An 18,263-nucleotide genomic window follows, 5' to 3' on the forward strand; every position below is an offset into this window, starting at 1 on the left:
TTTTGTACTCCGGAACTTCCGGGTCGCGGGGGTGTCATAATATGTCATTTCCTGTGCAGTATGCAGTGTCACTGACGGATGATCCCATAATATGTCATTTCCTGTGCAGTATGCAGTGTCACTGACGGATGATCCCATAATATGTCATTTCCTGTGCAGTATGCAGTGTCACTGACGGATGATCCCATAATATGTCATTTCCTGTGCAGTATGCAGTGTCACTGACGGATGATCCCATAATATGTCATTTCCTGTGCAGTATGCAGTGTCACTGACGGATGATCCCATAATATGTCATTTCCTGTGCAGTATGCAGTGTCACTGACGGATGATCCCATAATATGTCATTTCCAGTGCAGTATGCAGTGTCACTGACGGATGATCCCATAATATGTCATTTCCAGTGCAGTATGCAGTGTCACTGACGGATGATCCCATAATATGTCATTTCCTGTGCAGTATGCAGTGTCACTGACGGATGATCCCATAATATGTCATTTCCTGTGCAGTATGCAGTGTCACTGACGGATGATCCCATAATATGTCATTTCCTGTGCAGTATGCAGTGTCACTGACGGATGATCCCATAATATGTCATTTCCTGTGCAGTGTGCAGTGTCACTGACGGATGATCCCATAATATGTCATTTCCTGTGCAGTGTGCAGTGTCACTGACGGATGATCCCATAATATGTCATTTCCTGTGCAGTATGCAGTGTCACTGACGGATGATCCCATAATATGTCATTTCCAGTGCAGTATGCAGTGTCACTGACGGATGATCCCATAATATGTCATTTCCTGTGCAGTATGCAGTGTCACTGACGGATGATCCCATAATATGTCATTTCCTGTGCAGTATGCAGTGTCACTGACGGATGATCCCATAATATGTCATTTCCTGTGCAGTATGCAGTGTCACTGACGGATGATCCCATAATATGTCATTTCCTGTGCAGTATGCAGTGTCACTGACGGATGATCCCATAATATGTCATTTCCTGTGCAGTATGCAGTGTCACTGACGGATGATCCCATAATATGTCATTTCCTGTGCAGTATGCAGTGTCACTGACGGATGATCCCATAATATGTAATTTCCTGTGCAGTATGCAGTGTCACTGACGGATGATCCCATAATATGTCATTTCCTGTGCAGTATGCAGTGTCACTGACGGATGATCCCATAATATGTCATTTCCTGTGCAGTATGCAGTGTCACTGACGGATGCTCCCATAATATGTCATTTCCTGTGCAGTATGCAGTGTCACTGACGGATGATCCCATAATATGTCATTTCCTGTGCAGTATGCAGTGTCACTGACGGATGATCCCATAATATGTCATTTCCTGTGCAGTATGCAGTGTCACTGACGGATGATCCCATAATATGTCATTTCCTGTGCAGTATGCAGTGTCACTGACGGATGATCCCATAATATGTCATTTCCTGTGCAGTATGCAGTGTCACTGACGGATGATCCCATAATATGTAATTTCCTGTGCAGTATGCAGTGTCACTGACGGATGATCCCATAATATGTCATTTCCTGTGCAGTATGCAGTGTCACTGACGGATGATCCCATAATATGTCATTTCCTGTGCAGTATGCAGTGTCACTGACGGATGCTCATCTGCTTCTCCCTCTCTCTGGTACAGCAGGGACACTGAGTGCTCTGGAGTCCAAATCCATGCCAGTCCTGGGATCCGACACCAAGAAGTCCAGATCTGCAGCTGGAGGGGGGCAACTGCTGGACACTGGCAAACAGGTGGCATCACAGTAAGTACATGAGAGTGACGCTGATATGGGGGTGCACAATGCCGCTGTTCTCAAAGAGCAAAATACTGATGTTATGGGGGCACGCAATGCTGCAGTTATGTACAGTATGTACTGTAGCACTCTCCCCTGACTGCAGCGTTTGGTGTGTACTGTAGCACTCTCCCTCTAGCTGCAGTGTGTACTAGCATTCCCCTGACTGCAGCACATGGTGTATACTGTAGCACTCCCCCTGACTGCGGGGTGTACTGTAGCACTCCCCCTGACTGTGGTGCATACTGTAGCACTTGACCCCTGACTGTCGCGTATGGTGTTTACTGTAGCACTCTCCCCTGGCTTCAGTGTATGGTGTGTACTGTAGCACTCCCCCTGGCTGCAGTGTGTGGTGTGTGCTGTAGCACTCCCCCTGGCTGCAGTGTGTGGTGTGTGCTGTAGCACTCCCCCTGACTGCAGTGTATGGTGTGGACTGTAGCACTCCCCCTGGCTGCAGTGTGTGGTGTGTGTGCTGTAGCACTCTCCCCTGGCTGCAGTGTATGTTGTGGACTGTAGCACTCCCCCTGACTGCAGTGTATGATATATATATATATATATATATATGTATACTGTAGCACTCTCCTGGCTGCATCGTATGGTGTGTACTGTAGCACTTCCCCCTGACTGCAGCGTATGGTGTGTACTGTAGCACTTTCCCCTGGGCTGCAGCGTATGGTGTGTTTTGTAGCACTCATGGCTGCAGCGTATGGTGTGTACTGTAGCACTCCCCCCTGACTGCAGCATATGGTGTATACTGTAGCACTACCCCTGGCTGCAGTGTGTGGTGTGTGCTGTAGCACTCCCCCCTGACTGCAGTGTATGATATATACTGTAGCACTCATGGCTGCAGCGTATGGTGTGTACTGTAGCACTTTCCCACGGGCTGCAGCGTATGGTGTGTATTGTAGCACTCATGGCTGCAGTGTATGGTGTGTACTATAGCACTCCCCCCTGACTGCAGCATATGGTGTATACTGTAGCACTACCCCTGGCTGCAGTGTGTGGTGTGTGTTGTAGCACTCCCCCCTGACTGCAGTGTATGATATATACTGTAGCACTCTCCTGGCTGCATCGTATGGTGTGTACTGTAGCACTCCCCCCTGGCTGCATCGTATGGTGTGTACTGTAGCACTTCCCCCTGGCTGCAGCGTATGGTGTGTACTGTAGCACTCTCCCCGGGCTGCAGCATATGTTGTGTATTGTAGCACTCATGGCTGGGGTGGAGCCGCACATTACAGGTTGCAGAAACCGAAAAGATGGCGGCCGCTAGCGGAGGCGACAGAACCCAGCCAGCATTGAGTGTGCGCAGCTGCGCAGTCTGCCGGCGTTTCCATCCAGTGGCCTATCCAGGAACGGACACACATGGCACCTTACATCTCACACCACCCATGTCCTGCGTGGCACCGGAGCACAGCGTACCATTGTCACCACGCGGTGACAATGCGGACATCTGCACCCCACCAGCACAAGGACCAGGAGCGGAGGTGAGCGCTAGGGTAGGAGACACGCTGCTGCAGGGCCCAGGGCTAGGAACAGGGAGACAGAGAGACAATTGGTGTGTATATATAAGCACACAGGGAATGACTGTCCCATCTCGGTTGTGAACCTGTATAGGCACCAATAGTAAAAGTTGGTACAGAATTGGGGCAGTTGGTTGCCCAGATATGGGCTAATAGTTACCCAGCGCCACTAGAGGTTGTTAATCCCTTGGGATGGCATTGCAGCAGTTGTCCTCAGATTGGTACGGCCAAATGGGAGATTGCAGATGGTATTTGTAATCCAAGCTGGAGATGGTGGAAACAGCAATGAAAGCCAATGCTCACTGGTAGGCAGATGGATTAGCCAAAAAGTTCCAATTTGTGGAGTATGACAGGTTTTGGGTGCAGCCAGGTCTTGGTAAGAGCTTTTGGGCACAGTTATCCGGTCCAGAGAAGACTCCATGGCAGGTGTACTGCAGTGTGGGGTGCCGTGGCAGGTGTACTGCAGTGTGGGGTGCCGTGGCAGGTGTACTGCAGTGTGGGGTGCCGTGGCAGGTGTACTGCAATGCGGGGTGCCATGGCAGGTGTATTGCAGTGTGGGGTGCCGTGGCAGGTGTATTGCAGTGTGGGGTGCCGTGGCAGGTGTATTGCAGTGTGGGGTGCCGTGGCAGGTGTATTGCAGTGCGGGGTGCCTTGGTAGGTGTACTGCAGTGCGGGGTGCCGTGGCAGGTGTACTGCAGTGTGGGGTGCCTTGGCAGGTGTACTGCAGTGCGGGGTGCCGTGGCAGGTGTACTGCAGTGCGGGGTGCCGTGGCAGGTGTACTGCAGTGCGGGGTGCCGTGGCAGGTGTACTGCAGTGCCGGGTGCCGTGACAGGTGTACTGCAGTGCGGGGTGCCGTGGCAGGTGTATTGCAGTGTGGGGTGCCGTGGCAGGTGTATTGCAGTGTGGGGTGCCGTGGCAGGTGTACTGCAGCGTGGGGTGCCGTGGCAGGTGTACTGCAGTGTGGGGTGCCGTGGCAGGTGTATTGCAGTGCGGGGTGCCGTGGCAGGTGTATTGCAGTGTGGGGTGCCGTGGCAGGTGTATTGCAGTGCGGGGTGCCGTAGCAGGTGTATTGCAGTGTGGGGTGCCGTGGCAGGTGTATTCCAATGTGGGGTACCGTGGCAGGTGTACTGCAGTGTGGGGTGCCGTGGCAGGTGTACTGCAATGCGGGGTGCCGTGGCAGGTGTATTGCAGTGCGGGGTGCCGTGGCAGGTGTATTGCAGTGCGGGGTGCCTTGGCAGGTGTACTGCAGTGCGGGGTGCCGTGGCAGGTGTATTGCAGTGCGGGGTGCCTTGGCAGGTGTACTGCAGTGCCGGGTGCCTTGGCAGGTGTACTGCAGCGCGGGGTGCCGTGGCAGGTGTACTGCAGTGTGGGGTGCCGTGGCAGGTGTATTGCAGTGCGGGGTGCCGTGGCAGGTGTATTGCAGTGCGGGGTGCCGTGGCAGGTGTATTGCAGTGCGGGGTGCCGTGGCAGGTGTATTGCAGTGCGGGGTGCCGTAGCAGGTGTATTGCAGTGTGGGGTGCCGTGGCAGGTGTATTCCAATGCGGGGTACCGTGGCAGGTGTACTGCAGTGTGGGGTGCCGTGGCAGGTGTACTGCAGTGCGGGGTGCCGTGGCAGGTGTACTGCAGTGCGGGGTGCCGTGGCAGGTGTACTGCAGTGCGGGGTGCCGTGGCAGGGGTATTGCAGTGCAGGGTGCCGTGGCAGGGGTATTGCAGTGTGGGGTGCCGTGGCAGGTGTACTGCAGTGCGGGATGCCATGACAGGTGTTTTGCAGACGTGTGCAGAGTCCTCTGTGATGTTGCTGATCGTGGCTGTACATCAACACCTTACAGCAGTGTACCTGAGCAGTACTCCCAGAACTAGGAGCAGCGGCCACCCAGCGTAGTTTTATGCCTGGATGCACGGAGCAAGTGGCTTGTGACAAAGGGCCGGGAATGGCATTCTCCTGTGTTCGGGGCATCTGTCTGCACAATGGCAGCGTTTCCCCATTCATTGTGCCACCACCTCCTGAATGTTCTCCCCCCCAGCCGCGACTTTCCACTGACAGATGGAGGTTTCCCCATTTTCTGTCTTGAAGCTGGTAAATAGGATTGCAAAGATTTTTTTGTAAACTTTTTATTGCAAATGAAACGGAGTTCGGACTGTTTGGCCTGAGCAGGGTTTGGCCTCTGGGTCTGTGCCACACTAATGTAATCCCCCGCTGAGAGACCACTATAGAATTAGCCGCTTATTCAGTCCAGCGATTGTCAGCTTTGCAGCAGGAAACACCTTCTACTGCTGTCACTATATAGTTCTGTGCAACAATCCGGGTTCATTCTGTCGTCATCTGAAGCCGCCATTCATTGGGGTCCACGTTCCTGACTTATATAACCAGATATATTATAGGGATGGTCTTGCTAAACACGGTGCTTTTACTCGGAGGATAGAGAGTCATTCTGTAATGCTGGCGCTCGCTGTAATGCTGGCGCTCTCTGTAATGCTGGCGCTCTCTGTAATGCTGGCGCTCGCTGTAATGCTGGCGCTCTCTGTAATGCTGGCACTCTCTGTAATGCTGCCGCTCTCTGTAATGCTGGCGCTCTCTGTAATGCTGGCGCTCGCTGTAATGCTGGCGCTCTCTGTAATGCTGGCGCTCTCTGTAATGCTGGCGATCTCTGTAATGCTGGCGCTGTCTGTAATGCTGGCGCTGTCTGTAATGCTGGCGCTGTCTGTAATGCTGGCGCTGTCTGTAATGCTGGCGCTGTCTGTAATGCTGGCGCTGTCTGTAATGCTGGCGCTGTCTGTAATGCTGGCGCTGTCTGTAATGCTGCCGCTCTCTGTAATGCTGGTGATCTCTGTAATGCTGGCGCTCGCTGTAATGCTGACACTGTCGCTCTCTGTAATGCTGCCGCTCTCTGTAATGCTGCCGCTCTCTGTAATGCTGCCGCTCTCTGTAATGCTGCCGCTCTCTGTAATGCTGGCGATCTCTGTAATGCTGCCGCTCGCTGTAATGCTGCCGCTCGCTGTAATGCTGGCACTGTCGCTCTCTGTAATGCTGTCGCTCTCTGTAATGCTGTCGCTCGCTGTAATGCTGGCGCTCTCTGTAATGCTGTCGCTCTCTGTAATGCTGACGCTCTCTGTAATGCTGGAGCTGTCTGTAATGCTGGAGCTGTCTGTAATGCTGGCGCTCGCTGTAATGCTGGCGCTCTCTGTAATGCTGGCGCTCTCTGTAATGCTGTCGCTCTCTGTAATGCTGTCGCTCGCTGTAATGCTGGCGCTCTCTGTAATGCTGGCGCTCTCTGTAATGCTGGCGATCTCTGTAATGCTGTCGCTCTCTGTAATGCTGACGCTCTCTGTAATGCTGGAGCTGTCTGTAATGCTGGCGCTCGCTGTAATGCTGGCGCTCGCTGTAATGCTGGCGCTCTCTGTAATGCTGCCGCTCTCTGTAATGCTGGCGCTCGCTGTAATGCTGGCGCTCGCTGTAATGCTGGCGCTCGCTGTAATGCTGGCGCTCGCTGTAATGCTGGCGCTCTCTGTAATGCTGGCGCTCTCTGTAATGCTGGCGCTCGCTGTAATGCTGGCGCTCTCTGTAATGCTGGCGCTCTCTGTAATGCTGGCGCTCGCTGTAATGCTGGCGCTCGCTGTAATGCTGGCGCTCGCTGTAATGCTGGCGCTCTCTGTAATGCTGGCGCTCGCTGTAATGCTGGCGCTCGCTGTAATGCTGGCGCTCGCTGTAATGCTGGCGCTCTCTGTAATGCTGTCGCTCGCTGTAATGCTGGCGCTCGCTGTAATGCTGCCGCTCCCTGTAATGCTGCCGCTCGCTGTAATGCTGCCGCTCGCTGTAATGCTGCCGCTCTCTGTAATGCTGGCGCTCTCTGTAATGCTGGCGCTCTCTGTAATGCTGGCGCTCTCTGTAATGCTGGCGCTCGCTGTAATGCTGGCGCTCGCTGTAATGCTGGCGCTCGCTGTAATGCTGGCGCTCTCTGTAATGCTGGCGCTCTCTGTAATGCTGCCGCTCTCTGTAATGCTGCCGCTCTCTGTAATGCTGCCGCTCTCTGTAATGCTGTCGCGCTCTGTAATGCTGGCGCTCGCTGTAATGCTGGCGCTCTCTGTAATGCTGGCGCTCTCTGTAATGCTGGCGCTGTCTGTAATGCTGGCGCTGTCTGTAATGCTGGCGCTGTCTGTAATGCTGGCGCTGTCTGTAATGCTGGCACTGTCTGTAATGCTGGCACTGCCGCTCTCTGTAATGCTGGCACTGCCGCTCTCTGTAATGCTGGCGCTCTCTGTAATGCTGGCGCTCGCTGTAATGCTGGCGCTCTCTGTAATGCTGTCGCTCTCTGTAATGCTGGCGCTCTCTGTAATGCTGGCGCTCTCTGTAATGCTGGCGCTCTCTGTAATGCTGGCGCTCTCTGTAATGCTGGCGCTCTCTGTAATGCTGGCGCTCTCTGTAATGCTGGCGCTGTCTGTAATGCTGGCGCTGTCTGTAATGCTGACGCTCTCTGTAATGCTGGCGCTCGCTGTAATGCTGCCGCTCTCTGTAATGCTGCCGCTCTCTGTAATGCTGCCGCTCTCTGTAATGCTGGCGCTCGCTGTAATGCTGGCGCTCACTGTAATGCTGGCGCTCTCTGTAATGCTGCCGCTCTCTGTAATGCTGGCGCTCGCTGTAATGCTGGCGCTCTCTGTAATGCTGGCGCTGTCTGTAATGCTGACGCTCTCTGTAATGCTGGCGCTCTCTGTAATGCTGGCGCTCTCTGTAATGCTGGCGCTCTCTGTAATGCTGTCGCTCGCTGTAATGCTGGCGCTCTCTGTAATGCTGGCGCTTGCTGTAATGCTGGCACTGTCGCTCTCTGTAATGCTGGCGCTCTCTGTAATGCTGGCGCTCGCTGTAATGCTGGCGCTCTCTGTAATGCTGGCGCTCTCTGTAATGCTGGCACTGTCGCTTTCTGTAATGCTGGCGCTCGCTGTAATGCTGGCGCTCGCTGTAATGCTGGCGCTCGCTGTAATGCTGGCGCTCGCTGTAATGCTAGCGCTCTCTGTAATGCTGGCGCTCGCTGTAATGCTGGCACTGTCGCTCTCTGTAATGCTGGCGCTCGCTGTAATGCTGGCGCTCTCTGTAATGCTGGCGCTGTCTGTAATGCTGGCGTTCGCTGTAATGCTGGCGCTCTCTGTAATGCTGGCGCTCTCTGTAATGCTGGCGCTCTCTGTAATGCTGGCGTTCGCTGTAATGCTGGCACTGTCGCTCTCTGTAATGCTGGCGCTCTCTGTAATGCTGGCGCTCTGTAATGCTGGCGCTCTCTGTAATGCTGGCGCTCGCTGTAATGCTGGCACTGTCGCTCTCTGTAATGCTGTCGCTCTCTGTAATGCTGTCGCTCTCTGTAATGCTGTCGCTCTCTGTAATGCTGGCGCTCGCTGTAATGCTGGCGCTCGCTGTAATGCTGGCGCTCGCTGTAATGCTGGCGCTCTCTGTAATGCTGGCGCTCGCTGTAATGCTGGCGCTCTCTGTAATGCTGCCGCTCTCTGTAATGCTGGCGCTCGCTGTAATGCTGGCGCTCGCTGTAATGCTGGCGCTCGCTGTAATGCTGGCACTCTCTGTAATGCTGCCGCTCTCTGTAATGCTGGCGCTCGCTGTAATGCTGCCGCTCTCTGTAATGCTGCCGCTCTCTGTAATGCTGGCGCTCGCTGTAATGCTGCCGCTCGCTGTAATGCTGGCGCTCGCTGTAATGCTGCCGCTCTCTGTAATGCTGGCGCTCGCTGTAATGCTGGCGCTCTCTGTAATGCTGGCGCTCTCTGTAATGCTGGCGCTCGCTGTAATGCTGGCGCTCGCTGTAATGCTGGCGCTCGCTGTAATGCTGGCGCTCTCAGTAATGCTGGCGCTCGCTGTAATGCTGGCGCTCTCAGTAATGCTGGCGCTCGCTGTAATGCTGGCGCTCGCTGTAATGCTGGCGCTCGCTGTAATGCTGGCGCTCTCTGTAATGCTGGCGCTCGCTGTAATGCTGGCGCTCGCTGTAATGCTGTCGCTCTCTGTAATGCTGGCGCTCACTGTAATGCTGGCGCTCTCTGTAATGCTGGCGCTTGCTGTAATGCTGGCGCTTGCTGTAATGCTGGCGCTTGCTGTAATGCTGGCACTGTCACTCTCTGTAATGCTGGCGCTCTCTGTAATGCTGGCGCTCGCTGTAATGCTGGCGCTCGCTGTAATGCTGCCGCTCTCTGTAATGCTGCCGCTCTCTGTAATGCTGGCGCTCTCTGTAATGCTGGCGCTCGCTGTAATGCTGGCGCTCTCTGTAATGCTGCCGCTCTCTGTAATGCTGCCGCTCTCTGTAATGCTGGCGCTCTCTGTAATGCTGGCGCTGTCTGTAATGCTGGCGCTGTCTGTAATGCTGGCGCTCGCTGTAATGCTGGCGCTCTCTGTAATGCTGGCGCTGTCTGTAATGCTGGCGCTGTCTGTAATGCTGGCACTGCCGCTCTCTGTAATGCTGGCACTGCCGCTCTCTAATGCTGGCGCTCTCTGTAATGCTGTCGCTCGCTGTAATGCTGGCGCTCGCTGTAATGCTGGCGCTCGCTGTAATTATGTCGCTCTCTGTAATGCTGGCGCTCGCTGTAATGCTGCCGCTCTCTGTAATGCTGCCGCTCTCTGTAATGCTGCCGCTCTCTGTAATGCTGGCACTGCCGCTCTCTGTAATGCTGTCGCTCTCTGTAATGCTGTCGCTCTCTGTAATGCTGGCGCTGTCTGTAATGCTGACGCTCTCTGTAATGCTGGCGCTCGCTGTAATGCTGCCGCTCTCTGTAATGCTGCCGCTCTCTGTAATGCTGGCGCTCGCTGTAATGCTGGCGCTCTCTGTAATGCTGGCGCTGTCTGTAATGCTGACGCTCTCTGTAATGCTGGCGCTCGCTGTAATGCTGCCGCTCTCTGTAAAGCTGTCGCTCTCTGTAATGCTGGCACTGCCGCTCTCTGTAATGCTGGCACTCTCTGTAATGCTGGCGCTCTCTGTAATGCTGGCGCTCTCTGTAATGCTGGCGCTCGCTGTAATGCTGGCGCTCGCTGTAATGCTGGCGCTCGCTGTAATGCTGGCACTGTCGCTCTCTGTAATGCTGGCACTCTCTGTAATGCTGGCGCTCGCTGTAATGCTGGCGCTCTCTGTAATGCTGGCGCTCTCTGTAATGCTGGCACTGTCGCTCTCTGTAATGCTGGCGCTCTCTGTAATGCTGGCGCTCGCTGTAATGCTGGCGCTCGCTGTAATGCTGGCGCTCGCTGTAATGCTGGCGCTCTCTGTAATGCTGGCGCTCGCTGTAATGCTGGCGCTCTCTGTAATGCTGGCGCTCGCTGTAATGCTGGCACTGTCGCTCTCTGTAATGCTGGCGCTCTCTGTAATGCTGGCGCTCGCTGTAATGCTGGCGCTCTCTGTAATGCTGTCGCTCGCTGTAATGCTGGCACTGTCGCTCTCTGTAATGCTGTCGCTCTCTGTAATGCTGGCGCTCGCTGTAATGCTGGCACTCTCTGTAATGCTGGCGTTCGCTGAAATGCTGGCACTGTCGCTCTCTGTAATGCTGGCGCTCTCTGTAATGCTGGCGCTTGCTGTAATGCTGGCACTGTCGCTCTCTGTAATGCTGTCGCTCTCTGTAATGCTGTCGCTCTCTGTAATGCTGTCGCTCTCTGTAATGCTGGCGCTCGCTGTAATGCTGGCGCTCGCTGTAATGCTGGCGCTCGCTGTAATGCTGGCGCTCTCTGTAATGCTGGCGCTCTCTGTAATGCTGGCGCTTGCTGTAATGCTGTTGCTCTCTGTAATGCTGGCGATCTCTGTAATGCTGTCGCTCTCTGTAATGCTGGCGCTCTCTGTAATGCTGGCGCTCGCTGTAATGCTGGCGCTCTCTGTAATGCTGGCACTGTCGCTCGCTGTAATGCTGCCGCTCTCTGTAATGCTGGCACTGTTGCTCTCTGTAATGCTGGCGATCTCTGTAATGCTGGCGCTCTCTGTAATGCTGGCGCTCGCTGTAATGCTGGCACTGTCGCTCTCTGTAATGCTGTCGCTCTCTGTAATGCTGGCGCTCTCTGTAATGCTGGCACTGTCGCTCTCTGTAATGCTGCCGCTGCCGCTCTCTGTAATGCTGGCACTCTCTGTAATGCTGGCGCTCTCTGTAATGCTGACGCTCTCTGTAATGCTGGCGCTCGCTGTAATGCTGGCACTCTCTGTAATGCTGGCGCTCACTGTAATGCTGGCACTGTCGCTCTCTGTAATGCTGCCACTGCCGCTCTCTGTAATGCTGGCACTGACGCTCTCTGTAATGCTGCCACTGCCGCTCTCTGTAATGCTGGCACTCTCTGTAATGCTGGCGCTCGCTGTAATGCTGGCACTGTCGCTCTCTGTAATGCTGGCGCTCGCTGTAATGCTGGCACTCTCTGTAATGCTGGCGCTCGCTGTAATGCTGGCACTGTCGCTCTCTGTAATGCTGCCGCTGCCGCTCTCTGTAATGCTGGCACTGACGCTCTCTGTAATGCTGGCACTGCCGCTCTCTGTAATGCTGGCACTGCCGCTCTCTGTAATGCTGGCGATCTCTGTAATGCTGGTGCTCTCTGTAATGCTGGCGCTCGCTGTAATGCTGGCACTGTCGCTCTCTGTAATGCTGGCGCTCTCTGTAATGCTGGCGCTCGCTGTAATGCTGGCGCTCTCTGTAATGCTGGCGCTCTCTGTAATGCTGCCGCTCTCTGTAATGCTGGCGATCTCTGTAATGCTGGCGCTCTCTGTAATGCTGGTGCTCTCTGTAATGCTGGCGCTCGCTGTAATGCTGGCACTGTCGCTCTCTGTAATGCTGCCGCTCTCTGTAATGCTGCCGCTCTCTGTAATGCTGGCGCTCGCTGTAATGCTGGCGCTCTCTGTAATGCTGTCGCTGTCGCTCTCTATAACGCTGGCGCTCTCTGTAATGCTGTCGCTCTCTATAACGCTGGCGCTCTCTGTAATGCTGGCGCTCTCTGTAATGCTGGCGCTCTCTGTAATGCTGGCGATCTCTGTAATGCTGTTGCTCTCTGTAATGCTGGCGATCTCTGTAATACTGGCGCTGTCTGTAATGCTGGCGCTCTCTGTAATGCTGACGCTCTCTGTAATGCTGTCGCTCTCTATAACGCTGGCGCTCTCTGTAATGCTGGCGCTCTCTGTAATGCTGGCACTCTCTGTAATGCTGGCGATCTCTGTAATGCTGTTGCTCTCTGTAATGCTGGCGCTGTCTGTAATGCTGGAGCTGGCGCTCTCTGTAATGCTGGCGCTCTCTGTAATGCTGGCGCTCTCTGTAATGCTGGCGCTGTCTGTAATGCTGGCGATCTCTGTAATGCTGGCGCTCGCTGTAATGCTGTTGCTCTCTGTAATGCTGCCGCTCTCTGTAATGCTGGCGCTCGCTGTAATGCTGGCGCTCTCTGTAATGCTGCCGCTCTCTGTAATGCTGTCGCTCTCTGTAATGCTGGCACTGTCTGTAATGCTGGCGCTCTCTGTAATGCTGTCGCTCTCTGTAATGCTGGCGCTCTCTGTAATGCTGGCGCTCTCTGTAATGCTGGCGCTGTCGCTCTCTAATGCTGTCGCTCTCTGTAATGATGTCACTGTCACTGTAATGCTGGCGATCTCTGTAATGCTGGCGCTGTCGCTCTCTGTAATGATGTCACTGTCACTCTCTGTAATGCTGGCGATCTCTGTAATGCTGGCGCTGTCTGTAATCCTGGCGCTGTCGCTCTCTGTAATGCTGTCGCTCTCTAATGCTGTCACTCTCTGTAATGCTGTCACTCTCTGTAATGCTGGAGCTCTCTGTAATGCTGGAGCTCTCTCTAATGTTGTCGCTCTCTCTAATGCTGTCGCTCTCTGTAATGCTGGCACTGTCACTCTCTGTAATGCTGGCGCTGTCGCTCTCTGTAATGCTGTCGCTCTCTGTAATGCTGCCGCTCTCTGTAATGCTGGCGATCTCTGTAATGCTGGCGCTCGCTGTAATGCTGCCGCTCTCTGTAATGCTGCCGCTCTCTGTAATGCTGGCACTCTCTGTAATGCTGGCGCTCTCTGTAATGCTGGCGCTCTCTGTAATGCTGGCGCTGTCGCTCTCTAATGCTGTCGCTCTCTTTAATGATGTCACTGTCACTCTGTAATGCTGGCGATCTCTGTAATGCTGGCGCTGTCGCTCTCTGTAATGATGTCACTGTCACTCTCTGTAATGCTGGCGATCTCTGTAATGCTGTCGCTCTCTGTAATGCTGTCGCTCTCTGTAATGCTGTCGCTCTCTAATGCTGTCACTCTCTGTAATGCTGGCGATCTCTGTAATGCTGGCGCTGTCTGTAATCCTGGCGCTGTCGCTCTCTGTAATGCTGTCGCTCTCTAATGCTGTCACTCTCTGTAATGCTGGAGCTCTCTGTAATGCTGGAGCTCTCTCTAATGTTGTCGCTCTCTCTAATGCTGTCGCTCTCTGTAATGCTGGCACTGTCACTCTCTGTAATGCTGGCGCTGTCGCTCTCTGTAATGCTGTCGCCCTCTGTAATGATGTCACTCTCTCCAATGCTGTCGCTCTCTAATGCTGTCGCTCTCTGTAATGCTGTCGCTCTCTGTAATGCTGGAGCTCTCTCTAATGCTGTCGCTCTCTAATGCTGGAGCTCTCTCTAATGCTGTTGCTCTCTCTAATGCTGTCACTCTCTGTAATGCTGTTGCTCTCTGTAATGCCGGTGGTGCTGTCACTCTCTATAGTGCATGCTCCCCATGCCGGCATCTTGCCACATGTGCCCCGTCCTGGCATCTTTGAGAGGGGGCATTGCTGATGTCGCTGACTATGACTGAATGTTCCTTACACTGACAATGTGGTACACTATAGAATGCAGTAACGGTTTCTTCTCTCTCAGCTCCACAGAGGCCTTGGTGTACGCTGGAGACATCGCACTTCACCACTCGGGAGATGGCAACGCGGCTTCCAATAGGAATACAGAGAGTGCTGAGAAGACCGGGAAAGACACTGATAGTTCTAACTGCTGACTACGGACACAACAGCCACTTCTGCCTTTATATCACATGTTCTACTTCCCGATTGTGACTTCACCACGTGGACTGGTGTCTGGGTGCAGGATCCCTGTGCCAGCACAGCCCCATCACAGTGCCCCTACCTACCCTGCAGATTTCCCACCGCAGTGCCCCTACCTACCCTGCAGATTCCCCATTGCAGTGTCCCTACCTACCCTGCAGATTCCCCACCGCAGTGTCCCTATCTACCCTGCAGATTCCCCATCGCAGTGTCCCTATCTACCCTGCAGATTCCCCATTGCCATGCCCCTCCCTACCCTGCAGACTCCCCATTACCATGCCCGTACCTACCCTGCAGATTCCCCATCGCCGTGCACCTACCTACCCTGCAGATTCCCCATCACAGCGGTCTGCAGTGCCCCTCTCATGTTATGTCAGATTCCCTGTGAGTGTATATTGGATGTGTGTCTGGTCTGTGTACCAGTGGTGAGTAGCGTCTCCCAAGTACAGCACTGTGTACACCCATGTACAGCACTGTGTACACCCATGTACAGCACTGTGAATCCCTTGTGGTGACTTATAAATAAAATGTCATAGAAATCTTGTGTTAGATTCCGTAATATGTGTAGTGGATCTCTATGTGTGTGTATTAGATCGTTGTGTATTAGATTGTTGTGTGTATTAGATCCCAGTGCTAGAGCATGTACAGTATATTGGATCCCTGTGTTTGTGTGAGTGTACTGTATATGTACCAGCCAGAGTCCATAATATTCCCTTGTGCACCGTCCTGTATCGCTGAGAATACCTCTTATCTACAAAGTGATGTGTATAGGATGCACCAGCAGCTTCTGCTGACTACAGTGATGTACATAGGACGCACCAGCAGCTTCTGCTGACTACAGTGACGTACACAGGACACACCAGCAGCTTCTGCTGACTACAGTGACGTGACACAGGACGCACCAGCAGCTTCTGCTGACTACAGTGACGTACATAGGACGCACCAGCAGCTTCTGCTGACTACAGTGACGTACACAGGACGCACCAGCAGCTTCTGCTGACTACAGTGATGTACATAGGACGCACCAGCAGCTTCTGCTGACTACAGTGACGTACACAGGACGCACCAGCAGCTTCTGCTGACTACAGTGACGTACACAGGACGCACCAGCAGCTTCTGCTGACTACAGTGACGTACACAGGACACACCAGCAGCTTCTGCTGACTACAGTGATGTACATAGGACGCACCAGCAGCTTCTGCTGACTACAGTGACGTACATAGGACACACCAGCAGCTTCTGCTGACTACAGTGACGTACACAGGACGCACCAGCAGCTTCTGCTGACTACAGTGATGTACATAGGACGCACCAGCAGCTTCTGCTGACTACAGTGACGTACATAGGACACACCAGCAGCTTCTGCTGACTACAGTGACGTACACAGGACGCACCAGCAGCTTCTGCTGACTACAGTGATGTACACAGGACGCACCAGCAGCTTCTGCTGACTACAGTGATGTACACAGGACACACCAGCAGCTTCTGCTGACTACAGTGATGTACACAGGACGCACCAGCAGCTTCTGCTGACTACAGTGATGTACACAGGACGCACCAGCAGCTTCTGCTGACTACAGTGATGTACATAGGACGCACCAGCAGCTTCTGCTGACTACAGTGATGTACATAGGACGCACCAGCAGCTTCTGCTGACTACAGTGACATACACAGGACGCACCAGCAGCTTCTGCTGACTACAGTGATGTACACAGGACGCACCAGCAGCTTCTGCTGACTACAGTGATGTACACAGGACGCACCAGCAGCTTCTGCTGACTACAGTGATGTACATAGGACGCACCAGCAGCTTCTGCTGACTACAGTGATGTACACAGGACGCACCAGCAGCTTCTGCTGACTACAGTGATGTACACAGGACGCACCAGCAGCTTCTGCTGACTACAGTGATGTACATAGGACGCACCAGCAGCTTCTGCTGACTACAGTGACGTACATAGGACGCACCAGCAGCTTCTGCTGACTACAGTGACGTACACAGGATGCACCAGCAGCTTCTGCTGACTACAGTGATGTACATAGGACGCACCAGCAGCTTCTGCTGACTACAGTGACGTACATAGGACGCACCAGCAGCTTCTGCTGACTACAGTGACGTACACAGGACGCACCAGCAGCTTCTGCTGACTACAGTGATGTACACAGGACGCACCAGCAGCTTCTGCTGACTACAGTGATGTACACAGGACGCACCAGCAGCTTCTGCTGACTACAGTGACATACACAGGACGCACCAGCAGCTTCTGCTGACTACAGTGATGTACATAGGACGCACCAGCAGCTTCTGCTGACTACAGTGATGTACACAGGACGCACCAGCAGCTTCTGCTGACTACAGTGACGTACACAGGACGCACCAGCAGCTTCTGCTGACTACAGTGATGTACACAGGACGCACCAGCAGCTTCTGCTGACTACAGTGATGTACATAGGACGCACCAGCAGCTTCTGCTGACTACAGTGATGTACACAGGATGCACAAGCAGCTTCTGCTGACTACAGTGATGTACACAGGATGCACCAGCAGCTTCTGCTGACTACAGTGACGCACACAGGACGCACCAGCAGCTTCTGCTGACTACAGTGACGCACACAGGACGCACCAGCAGCTTCTGCTGACTACAGTGATGTACATGGGACACACCAGCAGCTTCTGCTGACTACAGTGACATACACAGGACGCACCAGCAGCTTATGCTGACTACAGTGACGTACACAGGACGCACCAGCAGCTTCTGCTGACTACAGTGATGTACATAGGACGCACCAGCAGCTTCTGCTGACTACAGTGACGTACACAGGATGCGCCAGCAGCTTCTGCTGAATACAGTGACGTACACAGGACGCGCCAGCAGCTTCTGCTGACTACAGTGACGCACACAGGACGCGCCAGCAGCTTCTGCTGACTACAGTGACGCACACAGGACACTCCAGCAGCTTCTACTGACTAAAGTGACATACACAGGACGCACCAGCAGCTTCTGCTGACTACAGTGACGTCCACAGGACGCACCAGCAGCTTCTGCTGAAAACAGTGACGCACACAGGACGCACCAGCAGCTTCTGCTGAATACAGTGACGTACACAGGACGCACCAGCAGCTTCTGCTGAATACAGTGACGCACACAGGACGCACCAGCAGCTTCTGCTGAATACAGTGACGCACACAGGACGCACCAGCAGCTTCTGCTGAATACAGTGACGCACACAGGACGCACCAGCAGCTTCTGCTGACTACAGTGACGTACACAGGACACACCAGCAGCTTCTGCTGACTACAGTGATGTACAAAGGATGCACCAGCAGCTTCTGCTGACTACAGTGACATGTATAGGACGCACCAGCAGCTTCTGCTGACTACAGTGACATGTATAGGACACACCAGCAGCTTCTGCTGACTACAGTGAAGTACATAGGATACACCAGCAGCTTCTGCTGACTACAGTGACGCACACAGGACGCACCAGCAGCTTCTGCTGACTACAGTGATGTACAAAGGATGCACCAGCAGCTTCTGCTGACTACAGTGACATGTATAGGACGCATCAGCAGCTTCTGCTGACTACAGTGACATGTATAGGACACACCAGCAGCTTCTGCTGACTACAGTGAAGTACATAGGATACACCAGCAGCTTCTGCTGACTACAGTGACGCACACAGGACGCACCAGCAGCTTCTGCTGAATACAGTGACGCACACAGGACGCACCAGCAGCTTCTGCTGACTACAGTGATGTACACAGGACGCACCAGCTGCTTCTGCTGAATACAGTGACGTACACAGGACGCACCAGCAGCTTCTGCTGACTACAGTGACGTACACAGGACGCACCAGCTGCTTCTGCTGAATACAGTGACGTACACAGGACGCACCAGCAGCTTCTGCTGAATACAGTGACGCA

The 18,263-nt window shown here is 53.9% G+C and overlaps 1 protein-coding gene across 1 annotated transcript in view; it reads left to right on the forward strand.

Moving 5' to 3' along the window:
• Positions 1–14,873, forward strand: part of SHTN1 (shootin 1) — a 370,192-nt gene extending 355,319 nt beyond the window's left edge. Inside the window, exons 16-17 of the mRNA XM_083149946.1 lie at positions 1,662–1,782; positions 14,164–14,873. Of these exons, the coding sequence (XP_083006072.1) occupies positions 1,662–1,782; positions 14,164–14,293 (251 nt within the window). The 3' untranslated portion in view covers positions 14,294–14,873. The remainder of the gene's footprint in view (positions 1–1,661; positions 1,783–14,163) is intronic.
• The last annotated feature ends 3,390 nt before the right edge of the window (positions 14,874–18,263 follow it).

Source organism: Crinia signifera, chromosome 6 (genome assembly GCF_055691185.1).
Source record: "Crinia signifera chromosome 6, ASM5569118v1, whole genome shotgun sequence".
NCBI lineage: Eukaryota > Metazoa > Chordata > Amphibia > Anura > Myobatrachidae > Crinia > Crinia signifera.